Below are 14,107 nucleotides of genomic sequence, written 5' to 3'. Positions count from 1 at the left end.
TGTGTATTTATTGTGTCTGTGTGGAAGTATGCCACACGTGTGCAGTTTCCCTATGGAGGCCAGAAGACAGCATCAGATCTTTCACAGCAGGAGTTCCAAGCCTTTGAAAGCTGACCAATGACGTGTGTGCTGGGAACCAGATGTGGCGACCCTGGAAGAGCAGCAAGTACTCTTATCTGATGAGTCACCTACCCAGACCCCGATATGGCTTTCCTTCCCGACTCACCAGAAAAGTACCTTTCCATATAACACATGTTCTCATTTATACATAGTTAAGAACAGCTTACGAGATCCCAACCTGGAGAGCTACAGGTACTGTAGTTAGCCAAAATTCTATGCCTTCTCTCACAGGAGACTCACCAAGAGAAAACACTCCTGTCCACGTCCCCCCGTGTTTATTATAATTCCATTAATAAGGAAATTGAGATCAGGATTGTGCTGGTTAGTTTTTACCCATCTATCACAAGCTAGGGCCATGTGGGAAGAGGAACCTCAATGAAGAAATGCTTCTGGCCCTTTTCACAAGCACTTGAGAGGCAGAGGCAGGTAAATCACTGTGAGTTCAAGGCTACCCTGATCTGCAAAGACAGTCCAGACAGCCAGGGCTTGATACAGAGAAACTGTATGTTGGAAAGGAAAAGAAAAAGGAACTACTCTGGGTTCCAATTTCATCAATTCCTTCCATGTGACCACAGAGAATTGTTATACAGGATTTTTTAATTCTATTTTAAAATATGGGGTGCATGCATCATGCTGTGCCCCTGTCTTTAGAAGCAAGCCAGCTAGTAGGAAGCATTATTCTGTGGCCTCAGTTCAGCTTCTGCCTCCAGGTTCCTGCTTGAGTTCCTACCCTGACTTCCTTTCTTGATGTGTGGTAAGTCGTCTAAGGCAATGATTTGAACAACCTCGCAGCTGGTGGTTTTCACACCTAGCAACGGGAGGGTGCCTCCAGCTTTATTTTTCTCTAGAAAATGGCACAACTACAGAGGAGGGCAGTAAGCTTCATAAGCTGATTCATACTCTTTACAGAGCTAATGCATGAGTCATAAATAGTTGTTTTTTTTATAATAGTCACAGGAAAATAAGATGGAATCTGGGGGAGGTAAATTCCATCTCTAATTGTTTAGAAATTATTCTTATTATTATCATGGTGTGGATATGGGTGTGTATGTATCATGGTGTGCGTGTTGTATGTGGGGTGTTCGTGTGCCATGGTGTTCGTGAGCCATGGTGTGCATATGTCATGGTGTGTGTGTGTGTGTGTATGTGTGTGTTGGTGTCCATGTGCCAGAGTGTGCATATGTGATGGTGTTCATGCGTCATGGTGTGGATATGGGACTCTGTGCATGTGCAATGGTGTGCATATGTCATGGTGTGTGTGTGTGTGTGTGTGTGTGTGTGTGTGTGATGGTGTTCATGTGCCACGGTGTGAATATGTGATGGTGTTCATGTGCCATGGTGTGCATATGGGACTGTGTGCATGTGCCAGGGTGTGCATGTGTCATGGTGTGCATGTGTTATGGTGTTCATGCGCCATGGTGTGCATATGGGACTGTGTGCATTTGCAGTGGTGTGCATATGTCATGATGTGTGTGTGATGGTGTTCATGTGCCACCGTGTGCATATGGGACTGTGTGCATGTGCCAGGGTATGCATATGTCATGGTGTGTGTGTGTGTGTGTGTGTGTGTGTGTGTGTGTGTGTGTGTGTGTGTGTGTGTGTGTGTGTGTGTGCCACAGTGTGCGTGCATGATGGTGTTCATGTGCCAGGGTGTGTATATGGCATGCCATGCATGTGTGATTGTATGCATGTGGCATGGAGTTCATATGTCATGGTGTGCGATGTGATGGTCTACAAGTGTCGTGGTGTGTTCTATGGTGTGCATATATCATGGTGTTAACTGTCAGGTTTGCATGTGCCACTGTATGCATGTATCATGGTGTGCATCAGGTGCCATGGAGTGCATCCGTCATGATGTACATGTGTCACAGTGTGCATGTGGCATGGTATACATGTATCACAGTGTGCATGTGTCAGGGAGTGAACGTGTTAGGATTTTCATGTGCCACAGTGTGCATTTATCATAGTGTGAATACGTCATGGTGTGTAGGTGTCAGAGTATGCACCTATCACTATATGCATGTATCATGGTATACATGTGTTATGCTGTACATATGTCATGATGTGCATGTGAGATGGTGAGCATGTTCCACAGTGTGCATGAATCATTGTGTGCATACGTCATGGTGTGCATGTGCCATGTTGCACATGTTAATGGTGTGCACGTGTTGTGGTGTGCTTGTGTCATGTTGTGCATGTTTCATTGTGAGCGTCTGTTATGGTGTGCATGTGTCATGGTGTGCAAGTATTGTGTTTATATCTCACACTGTGCTTGTGCCATGGTGTGTATGTGCCATAATATACATCTGTCATGGTGTGCGTGGGACATAGTGTGCATGTATAATGGTGTGCATATGTCATGGTCTGCATGCATCATGGTGTGCACATGTGTTGATATTCATGTGCCATGGTGTTCATTGGCCATTCATACATGGGCCATAGTCTGCATGTGTCATGGTGTGCGTGTGTCATGCTGTACATGTGCCAAGATATGCATAAATACTGGTGTCATTATGGCTGGTATGCATGTGTCTGGTGTGCATGTTTCATAGTGTGCATGTGTTGTGATATGCTGTGCATGTGTTGTGATATGCTTGTGTTATGGTGTACATGCATCATGGTGTGCATGTGTGTTGGTATTCATGTGCATGGTGTTCATTGGCCATGTGTACATGGGCCATGGTCTGAATGTATCATGGTATGCACATGTAATAGTGTACATGTGTTATTGTGGACATGTGTTATGCTGTGCATGTGCCATGGTATACGTGTATCCTGGTGTGCACATGTGTCATGCTGTGCTTGAGTTATGGTGTGTGTGTATCATGGTGTGCACATGTGTCAGGCTGTGCATGTGGCATGGTATACGTGTATTATGGTGTGCACATGTGTCATTGTGCACATGTGTCAGGCTGTGCATGTGCCATTGTATATGTGTATCATGGTGTGCACATGTGTCATTTTGCACATGTGTCATGCTGTGCTTGTGTCATGGTATAGGTGTATCCTGGTGTGCACATGCGTCATGCTGTGCTTGGGTCATGGTATAGGTATATCCTGGTGTGCACATGCATCATGCTGTGCATGGGTCATGGTATACATGTGTCCTGGTGTGCATGTGTCCTGGTGTGCGTGTGTCCTGGTGAGGATGACTTTCTGCAGTTGTTTCTCTTCTACTTTGAATTCAGGGCATCAGATTAAGGTTGTCAGGCTTGCAGGACAAGAAAATTTATCCATAAGCCATCCTATGGCATAAATGACTGATTCTAGATGATGAATATTTTCTTAAATGAACTCTAAGCTTTATCTGTAGTCATTTACAAATGATGTATGTATATGTTAAAAATTTGGAAATTCTAGAGTCAAGGATGAAGCCTAACCATAAAACTCAAAAATGTGCACAGGTTCTAAGTAACGATCTCTATAAGTTCCTTTCAACAAACCCCATCCACTGTCCTCCTTCTTGGCAAGCTGGTACCGTAAAACAGTGTACACATTAGTCTCCTTACACACATACATGTGTATGAGGTATTATCCACTTTTCAATATTTTACTCACATAAAGACATATACAAAACCAAAAATATATGGTTAGCTAGAGACGTGCCTCAGTGACTCAGAGCATGTGCCATTCTTGCAGAGGCCCTGGATTCAGTTCCCAGCACCCACATGGTAGCTCACATTCCCCTGTAACTCCAGTTCTAGGTGATTTGGCATCCTCCTCTGGTCTCCCAGGTGCTGTGTTCAGTTAGGACACACGTGTGCGCGCGCGCACACACACACACACACACACACACACACACACACACACACACACACATACATACACAAAAACACATACAGAAAAAGAGGAGGGTGCAAACACACAAAAGAAAATTAACCTTTTAAAATACATCTGGAGAGATAACTAATGATAAATGTTGTCGGTCCGTTAGCTCTGCCTCAAATTTGAGAGCTATTTCTACATTCGTCATAATGTACAAAATCTGTCACTAAGAATGCAGTTTCATAAACAGCTTTTGGTGTTTTTTTGTTAAGGAGTCTTGGAGACTGTACTCACATCAGTCACCTGTTGTAGACTACACACTGTGGAGAAACCATTTTATACTTTAAGACATATCATGGTTGTACAAAACAAAACATGCTCATCAAAGCCTAAAGATGCATTCTCTGGTTTTGTTGCTCACCTGCTATGAAGTATGTTATAAGAGTAAATATCATACTTGGCAACAGCCTTCTGGGTATTAGCTCAGCCAGAAATTTCCCAAAGAAATAGGATGACACTCTGTAGTATCCACTGGTGTGCTCATGTCTACAGAAACAAAAGTCCCCATTAGACATCCATAGATTGGTCCAGCAAGCACAGGTGAGGTGATGGCTAGCCTGACCTCTGATACCACAGGGAGACTATGAAGGCAACTCCCATACACCTCCCATTCTTTGAACCAGCATCTCTAGGCCACCACCATTGTGGCATTCTCACTGTGACTCCCATCAAAGAAATCCCATTTGGTCCACTAGGCCACAGAACAGCCCCTGTGGGTAAACAGTCTGATGGTCGCACTCTCCTCAGAGACTCTGCTCCTCTGAAGCTGGCTCCCTGAGGTACTTCAGCTCTCAGTACCTCACTTCAGGCAGTAGTCATGGAGACTCCTCTCCATGCCCTTCTTATGAGGAAGGTGACACTGGCCCTCTGAGGTCACCCTACAGCCACTACATCCTTCTCTTCTGCATCTCTCATTTAGGGAAAGACTTCTTCCTTCAATAATCTCACTTTACAACCATGAATCCTCAACAGCTACCACACCTAGTCCTTCCCCTTCCTAGCAGCTACCCCTAAGCCATTCCAAACTCCAGGCTCATCCCTGCCGGTGTCTTCATTACATCTCTGATTTTGTTTTGTTTTTGAGAAAGGACCACTCGTGCAGGCTGACCTCAAACTCCATGTGTAGCTAAAATGACCATCCTCCTGTCCCATCCCCAAGTTCTAGAATTATGAAATATCTCCCTGCTGAGGTTAATGTGGTACTGTGAGTCTTCCCCAGGGCTTCATATGTGCTAAGCAAGCACTCTACCAACTGAGCTATGCCCTCAGCTCCTCTCTGATGATTCTTTTCTTGGCATGCGCTTGTAAGCAAATGTGAGTCCTTAGCATAGGCCACGAGGGAAGTCTTCTTCCGTGTTTGACAAGCACAGGAGAACAGACAGCTGTTCACTATAGAGCATCTCTCTGGCTCTTTCTTGCCCTTTGTCCAAGGGCGGTGCACACTCTCGTTCCTGTGCAGGTTTAGCTCTCCAGCTCCAATTTCCTGTAAACCAGCACACTAAAGCTCTATCAGAAACCTGACATCATTTTAGGGATGCATGAATGATTTTCATCTTCCTACTGCTGCTTTGTCTACAGCACTGAGACCTGGTGACCACATCCCAACTTCGAAATTCCACTGAGCTGCATATACCTCTACTCTTGAATACCCACCCACTTCTTCAGTTAATATTAGTAATCTCTATACATACTTTGTAACACATGGTACCACATGATAAACACACAATTTCATAATTTATTTTTTCAACCAAAACAAACCAGGAGAAATACCGGTAACTCGTGAGATAAAGCTCAAGGTCCAACTATGAATGTAGTGGTTTTGATCACCAGCGGCTGATGCCTGTTGCAGCAGGGGCTACTCACAGAAAGTGATCCCTGTCAATCACAAAGAGCTCGCCTACACCTCCACTTGTGATGCGCTGGAAGATTGTGAGCAGGTAAAGGAGGCCGGCTCTGTTGAGAGAGAATGGAGGAAAAACAAACAGCAAATTCAACATTAAGACAGTTTCCTCCCAACACAGCTTGCTCTGTAGATTAAATGACATTGCACAGACATTTCTTTTAGATAGGTGATAGATAGATAGATAGATAGATAGATAGATAGATAGATAGATGATATCGATATATAGATGACAGATAGATATGTTAGATCCATAGATAGATGATAGGTAGAAAGACAGACAGAAAGAAAGACAGACAGACAGACAATTGGATGGATGATAGATGGTTGATATCAATAGATAGATGACAAAGTTAGATGATTGATAGACAGATGATTCGATCCATAGATAGATGATAGATAGATAGATGATAGATGATTGATATTGATGGATGATAGATAGATAGATAGATAGATAGATAGATAGATAGATAGATAGATAGCAAGCCGGCCTCGAGAGGTGACTTCACAGTAAAGAGTGCTTCCCAAAGACCCAGGTTTGCACCCACATGGAAGGTCACAACCATCTGTCATTAGAGTTGCAGGGGATCCTTTACCAGCTAGTTTTATGTCAATTTGACAAAGCTAGAATTATCTGAGAGGAGAGAACTGAGAAAATGCTTCCAAAAGATCCAGTTGTAGGCAAGCCTGCAGAACATTTTCCTAATTAGGGATTGACATAGGAGAACCCAGTCCACAGGGGTTGGTAGCATCCCTGGGCTGTGGTTCTGGGTTCTATAGGAAAGCAGGCTGAGCAATTCATGGAGAACAAGCCAGGAAACAGCACCTTCCAGGATCTCTGCCTGAGTTCCTGCTTCCAGGTTGCTGCTCTGTGTGAGATATTGTCTTGATTTACTCAGTGATGGACTACAATGTGGAAATAAAAGGCAATTAAACCCTTTCCTCCCCAACTTGGCTTTAGGTCATGGTGGTTCAATGCAGTAAGAGTGACCTCAGCTAAGACGGGATCTGATGCCTTTATCTGACATCATGGCACCAAGGCACACACATAGTACACAGAGAGATATGCATGTAAACACTCATACATGTAAAAAATTAAATAAATATTTTTTTAAAAGAAAGAAAGGAAAAATATAGAACTGTTCTGATTTTTTAAATTATCCCTCATAAAGTGTGAGTCCCATGAAGTATATATGGGTTGAAGTATGTCTTCTAAAAATTCAATAATTTGATAATGTTCCCTGATATAATGACCTTTTAGTGTGTCTTTTGGGAATTAATTAGCTTTAGATGAAATGACAAGAGTAGAGCCCCACAGCGTGGTCTGTGTCCTCATTAGGGGAAGACTCAGCAATGCCACCTCTGCCGAGAGGGCCCTGAAAGAAGGTGCCCAGACAGGAAGAGACCATGGCAGAAGCCTCCTCTTAGACTCTCACACTGCAATGAACAGACACATTTAGTTTTAAATCCACTGAGCCTGTGGTATTTAGACATGGCACCCCAACTGACCACTTCAGTATGACTTACGAAATTGTTAAGTATCATTCCTAATATACAGAAAAAGAAAGCAAAAATAAAGCTCCAATGGGTTTTCACATTCAGTTAGCCACTTAGCTTTCACAGATGAAGAAGAATGAGACAGCAGAGGGAATCCCCTCTCAAGAGCTGGGGACATCACCACAGAGTTGACATAGATGATTATTAAAGATGACCCTTAAAGATGACTATTCCTAAAATAGGACAACCATCTTCCTGAAAAGTTTCAAAGTCTCCTAAGAGTGCAAAAAAATGAATTCAGGCATGCATATTTATGAAGAAATAATTTGAGTTCATGTGATACTGAATAGAAGGGAATAAAAGCCCCCTGCTGTCATGTGTCTCCTGGACACACGTGTCAGGTTCCTCTAAGGCAAATGGTGTGATTGGGGTCCTAATATCCTGGCACATATGACAGTCAGGGGTCAGTGACTCTCCTTACACAGGTACATAGTGGATGGATACCCAGATCAGGTAAGGAGACCTTATTAGAGACAAGAACTTGGGAGGCAGGCTGCTGTAGACTGAGGCTAGCCTGGGCTACAGGACAATTCTGGGCCTGTCAGGTTACAACTTTGGTCCTGCTTTAAAGGATCAAATAAGAGCAGAGGACCCAGGCACCCATGACAGAACACAGCAGCAGGCCTGGGCTCTTCCTCGTCTCCTCAGGAGCCAATTCTGCTTTTCAAGGCTCATTTCTCTCTCTCTCTCTCTCTCTCTCTCTCTCTCTCTCTCTCTCTCTCTCTCTCTCTCTCTCTCTCTTTCTCTCTCCCTCCCTCCCTCCCTCCCACCTCCCTCCCTCCCTCCCTCTCCCCACACTTCCATTTCCCCACACATGTGATCTCAGGTGGCAGGTATTCCTCCCCTCCAATAAATTTTCCTCCAGTTCCCATCTGTGTTTTCATTTTTTATTGACAAAACCAAGAATTTAGAAAGGAAACCGTGTGTCCCTGGCTACAGTTAACTATGTGCCACATCTACCTAGTGATCTGATTTTTAAAATATTTTAATTATACATTAACAAATTATAGTTAAATGTATAAGGTATAAAAGAAGTATAATTCATGAAAACTTCTGTGAAATAATTTAATCAAACTAAATGACGTGATACCCACCTCTACATTTCTATGGTACTACCTCGTTTGAAACATGTTTTCAGAAACTTTGAGGTGTGTTTCGTGTTTGCTGGATTGAATGCGCCATACAATTTGTTTCAGTGGAAGAGAATGTTACTTCTCCAGGTTAATGGATTTTGTACTCTCAGTCCACATGTGTCTCTTCCATGCACACCTCTGGCAGTTGCCACTGTCAACCAGGCTGCCTGGAGGTGAATTGCTTTACAGTCCACACGTATGTGAAACGTGTGCTTGCCTCTCTGTGTCCTTAGATTACTTTACTTTGCATGATGTTCTTTAAATCTTCGATTCTATCCTTTGTTGTTGAAATTCCCATTTTCAAGATAAGCACACTACAATTCTCATTTTCTTTGCCAGTTTTCTGTTGGCAGACGCTTAAATCCCTTAACTTGGTTACTGTGTGTAATGCTCCAATGTACATCCGACTACAGATGCATTCGGGGAAAATAATTTCAGATGTTTGTTAGTATGCCATGATGGTTTGTATATGCTTGGGCCAAGGAGTGGCACTATTAGGAGGTGTGGCGCTGTTGGAATATGTGTGTCCCTGTGGGTGTGACCTTTAAGACCCTTATCCTGGCTGCCTGGAAGCCAGTCTTCCACTAGCAGCCTTCAGATTAAGATGTAGAACTTTCAGCTCCTCCTGCACCATGCCTGCCTGGATGCTGCCACGCTCCTACCTTGATGATAATGGACTGAACCTCTGAACCTGTAAGCCAGCCCTAATTAAATGTTCTTTTAAAACTTGCCTGGATCATGGTGTCTGTTCACAGCAGTAAAACCATAACTAAGACCTATGCACAGGATGAACTTCTGGGTCTAATTATTGCTTTTAATGCCACTGTTTCCCTATTCTGTTGCCATCTCAACCCTATAAGGCTGTGGAGCCAAAAGAGCTCATATGCCACAAAATTCAGAGCCAGTTCTGAGTTACACCAATTGAATGAAGTGCAAAGGCAGCCCTGGATCCAAACATGAGAGGTGACTTCTGGCCTCTTGACACTAGTGACGGTTTAAATAGTAATATTCACCCTGAAAATAATTCAGTGGGTGGTGCTGAGGAACTGTTTCTAACTGTCCGGCTTGGGTTTCTTTTGCTGTGGTGAACACTATAACCAAAGCAACCTTGGGGAAATGAAATTTAATGTGCTGTACACATCCCAAGTAATAGTTCATCCCCAAGGGAAGTCAGAGCAGGAATTCAAGGCAGGAACTTGGGGGCAGGAATGGAAGCTGAGGCTATGGAGGAATCTTCCTATTACCTTGTTCCTCGTGGCTTGCTCAGCCTGCTGTCTCATACAACTAAGAACCACATGCCCAGGGTTGGCACTGCTCCCAATGGGCTGGCCTCAACCACATCAATCATCAATCAAGAAAATGCCCCACAGACGTGCCTACAGTCAATCCAACAGAGGCATTTTCTCAATCGTGATTCATTAGCCCCACATGACTCTCTAACTTGTGCCAAGTAGACAAGCAACTGACAAGCCCACCAACCGAAAACAAACAAACAAAAACACTACTTAGGAAACATGAAATAAACCACACACAAAAGCCATTTTCACACAGTCCCATTTCTTCTTAAACACTGTGAGAGAGGAAGTAAAAAACACAAATTGAGAGTATTTAACCCTTTCTAAAAGTCTATGAAGAAACAGCTAGTAAAGGTCTTCCTTATGGCTGCATTTTCCAAGAGCATTTCCACTTCAGGTTTTTCAGGGTTTATTTCTGAACGATTTCTGTGACAGTGTCTACACCTGTGACCTAAGATGTGTTGGACTGAGGCATGCCCTCTACACAGTCATAAGCCAAGTCCTAGCAGGACTGGAAAGTGTTCAGACTTCAGAGAGGATGCCTGGAAATAGCTGTAACAATTGTCTCTGTGCAGACTGATGTCCAATTCACAGAGGAGGAAACTCACTGAAGAACGGGTTTTCTTCTTCTTTCTTTCAAAACTCATTGCCTTTTTCTACACATCAAACTGATTTGTGGGGCTGGGCAGGTAGCCTGTTCAGAAGTGTCTGCCCATGCAACCACGAAGACCTGAGTTCAGGTCCTTGAGCCCAGGTAAAAGCCAGGCACACACTTACACCTGTACCACACAGATGTAGGATACAGAGGTGGATCTTTCAGCTCATTAGCAAGTCAGCCCAGCCAATCATTGAGCTATAGGTTGAGTGAGAAACGTGTCTTGAAAGAGACAGTATAGCGTCATCAAGGAAAACCAAGCCTCAACCTTCCGGCCTCCACATAGAGACACGCGGATGCTGACCCAGATGTACATGTATACACACCTACATGAAAAAGGATGAAGCACACACAAGAGTATATGTAAAACTTGCAACACTACTCACTTACACCCATACACACAATCATGCACACTAACACACAGTCTTTCTCACACATTTATACACATTCTCAAACACACACACACACACACACCACACTCACAAACATTCTCACACATACATAATACACACACACATGACAGACACCTCACATACACATGCTCGCACAAACATCTTTTCTATCATACACACACTCATACACATGAACATACATGCACACACATGTACACACACACATACACACACACACACACACACACACACACACCAGAAGCTTCCTGAAGTTTCTTTAGTTTTCAAAACTCTCTGGCCATTGTGAAGTACCCTGCTCTGTTTTGAGCACAGTTTTGAGCAAAGCATTTACCTTACATAAATTTCAGTGAGAATTCTGACAAGGGTGCTGCTGCTGACAAAATATGTGTGGAACATGCTATAGTTTAACATAAAAGGATACCTTTTCGTGCAGATCTTTCACTTGCTTGGTTAGAGTCATACCAAGGTATTTTATATTATTTGTGACTATTGTGAAGGGTGACGTCTCCCTAATTTCTTTCTCAGCCTGTTTATCCTTTGAGTGGAGGAAGGTTACTGATCATGTGAGTTAATTGTGTATCCAATCATTTTGCTTAAGTTATTTATCAGGTTTAGGAGTTCTCTGGTGGAATTTTTGGGGTCACTTAAGTATACTAGCATATTCTTCACAGAGTTAGAAAAAGGAATTTGCAAATTCATTGGGAATAACAAAAAACACAGGATACCAAAGACTATTCTCAACAATAAAAGAACTTCTGGGGGAAATCACCATCCCTAATCTCAAGCTGTATTACAGAGCAATAGTGATAAAAACTGTATAGTATTGGTACAGGCAGGTAGATCAATAGAATAGAACTGAAGACCCAGAATTGAACCCACACACCTCTGGTCACTTGATCTTTGACAAAGGACCTAAAACCATACAGTGGAAAAAAGATAGCATTTTCAACAAATGGTGCTGGATCAACTGGAGGTCAGCATGTAGAAGAATGAAGATTGATCCCTGCTTATCACCCTGTACAAAGCTTAAGTCCAAATGGATCAATGACCTCCACATAAAACCAGATACACTCAAACTAATAGAAGAAAAAGTGGTGAAAAGCCTCAAACACATGGGCACTGGGGAAATTCTACTGTAGAGAACACCAATGGCTTATGCTCTAAGATCAAGAATCAATAAATAGGACTTCATAAAATTGCAAAGCTTCTGTAATGCAAAGGACACTGTCATTAAGACATAATGGCAAACAACAGATTGGGAAAAGATCTTTACCAATCCTACATGTGATAGAGGGCTAATATCAAATACATAGAAATAACTCATGAAGTTAGACTCCAGAGAATCAAAGAACCCTATTTTGAAAAGGGGTACAGAGCTAAACAAAGAGTTCTCAAATGAGGAATATTGAATGGCTGAGAAGCACCTAAAGAAATGTCCAGCATCTTTAGTCATCATAGCAATAAAAATCAAAACAACTCTGAGATTCCAACTCACACCAGTCAGAATGGCTAAGATCAAAAAATCAGGTGAGAGCAGACTCTGGCAAGAATGTGGAGAAAGAGGAACACTCCTCCATTGTTGGTGGGATTGCAAGCTGGTACAACTACTCTGGAAATAGTCTGGAGGTTCCTCAGAAAATTGGACATAGTATTCCCTGAGGACCCAGCTATACCACTCCTGGGCATATACGCGAATGATGTTCCAACATACAACAAGGACACATGCTCCACTATGTTCATAGCAGCTTTATTTATAATAGCCAGAAGCTGGAAAGATCCCAGATGCCCTTCAACAGAGGAATAAATACAGAAAATGTGGTACATTTACACCATGGAGTTCTACTCAGATATTAAAAATAATGACTTCATGAAATTCATAGGCAAATGGATGGAACTAGAAAATATCATCCTGAGTGAGGTAATCCAATCACAAAAAACACACATGGCACGCACTCACTGATAAGTGGATATTACCCCAAAAGCTCAGAATACCCAAGATACAATCCACAGACTACATGAAGCTCAAAAAGAAAGATGACCAAAGTGTGGATGCTTCAGTCCTTCCTAGAAGGGGGAACAAAATATTCATAAGAGGAAATATGAAAACAGAGTTTGGAGCAGAGACCAAAGGGAAGGCTATCGAGAGACTCCCACACTTGGTCCCACAAACAGTCACAAGACCCAGACACTATTGCAGATGCTAAGACGTGCATACTGACAGGAGCCTAATATAGCTGTCTCCTGAGAGCTCACAGTCAACCATTGGACCAAGAATGGGGTTCCCAATGGAGACATTATAGAAAGGACTGAAGGAGCTGAAAGAGTTTGCAACCCCCTAGGAAGGACAATAATGTCAAACAACCAGAGCTCCCAGGGACTAAACCACCAACCAAAGAGGACACATGGAGGGACCTATGGCTCCAGCCCCATGTGTAGCAGAGGAGGGCCTTGTGGGGCATCAATGGGTGGAGAGGCCTTTGGTCCTGTGAAGGCTTGATGCTCCATTGTAGGAGAATGCCAGGTGGGGAGGTGGGAGGGAGTGGGTGGTTGGGTGGGCAAGTACCCTCATAGAAACAGGAATATGGGGTTTATGGAGGGGAAACCGGGAAAGAGGATAACATCTGAAATGTAAATAAAGAAAATATCCAATTAAAAACAGAGGATATCTTTAAGGCCACATGATAACTCAAACTAGACAACAACCATAATAATGACAGCTATATGAGAAGTCAGACTAACTGAATCCCATCTGTTACCCAACACTCACATTCAAACAAACCAAATGTATTTAGGAAAATTGACCCAAAGCCACAAATGCAGGATAGGTAAGCTAAAGCCATCCCTGCAGCAAGGGCACTATCAACAGACTAAAACGGCAACAGACAGAAGGGGAGAAAATGTGTGTGCATCATGTATGTGGTGAGGGGTTCATATTTTAGGAGCAAAAATAACTATAACTTAATAGGAAAGTATAATCCAAGTCCAGTGAGATGGTTCAGCAGGTAAGATAACTATGCCAAGCTTGATGACCTACAAGCAATCCCTGAAGCCCAAGTGGTGGGCAGATCAGCTCTTGTAAATTGTCCTCTGTCTTCCACATCCATACTGTAGGACATACATGCCCACACACATACACACACTAAATAAGTAAATAAATAAATAAATAAACAAACAAACAAATAAATAAATTTGGAATGAAAAGAAAATAT

General features: G+C 42.9%; 1 protein-coding gene across 2 annotated transcripts in view; it reads right to left on the bottom strand.

Moving 5' to 3' along the window:
* Positions 1 to 14,107, bottom strand: part of LOC116912159 (ATP-binding cassette sub-family G member 3-like) — a 44,969-nt gene that overhangs the window by 10,004 nt on the left and 20,858 nt on the right. For both annotated transcript variants that reach the window (XM_032916080.1, XM_032916079.1), the window contains 2 exons: positions 5,809 to 5,898; positions 4,307 to 4,431 (listed from right to left, as the gene is read on the bottom strand). In XM_032916080.1, the coding sequence (XP_032771971.1) occupies positions 4,307 to 4,431; positions 5,809 to 5,898 (215 nt within the window). The remainder of the gene's footprint in view (positions 1 to 4,306; positions 4,432 to 5,808; positions 5,899 to 14,107) is intronic.

The sequence above is a fragment of the Rattus rattus genome, chromosome 11 (genome assembly GCF_011064425.1).
Source record: "Rattus rattus isolate New Zealand chromosome 11, Rrattus_CSIRO_v1, whole genome shotgun sequence".
Lineage (NCBI taxonomy): Eukaryota > Metazoa > Chordata > Mammalia > Rodentia > Muridae > Rattus > Rattus rattus.
Note: the sequence above shows the minus strand (reverse complement) of the source record. Positions and strands in the feature narration are given on the sequence as shown.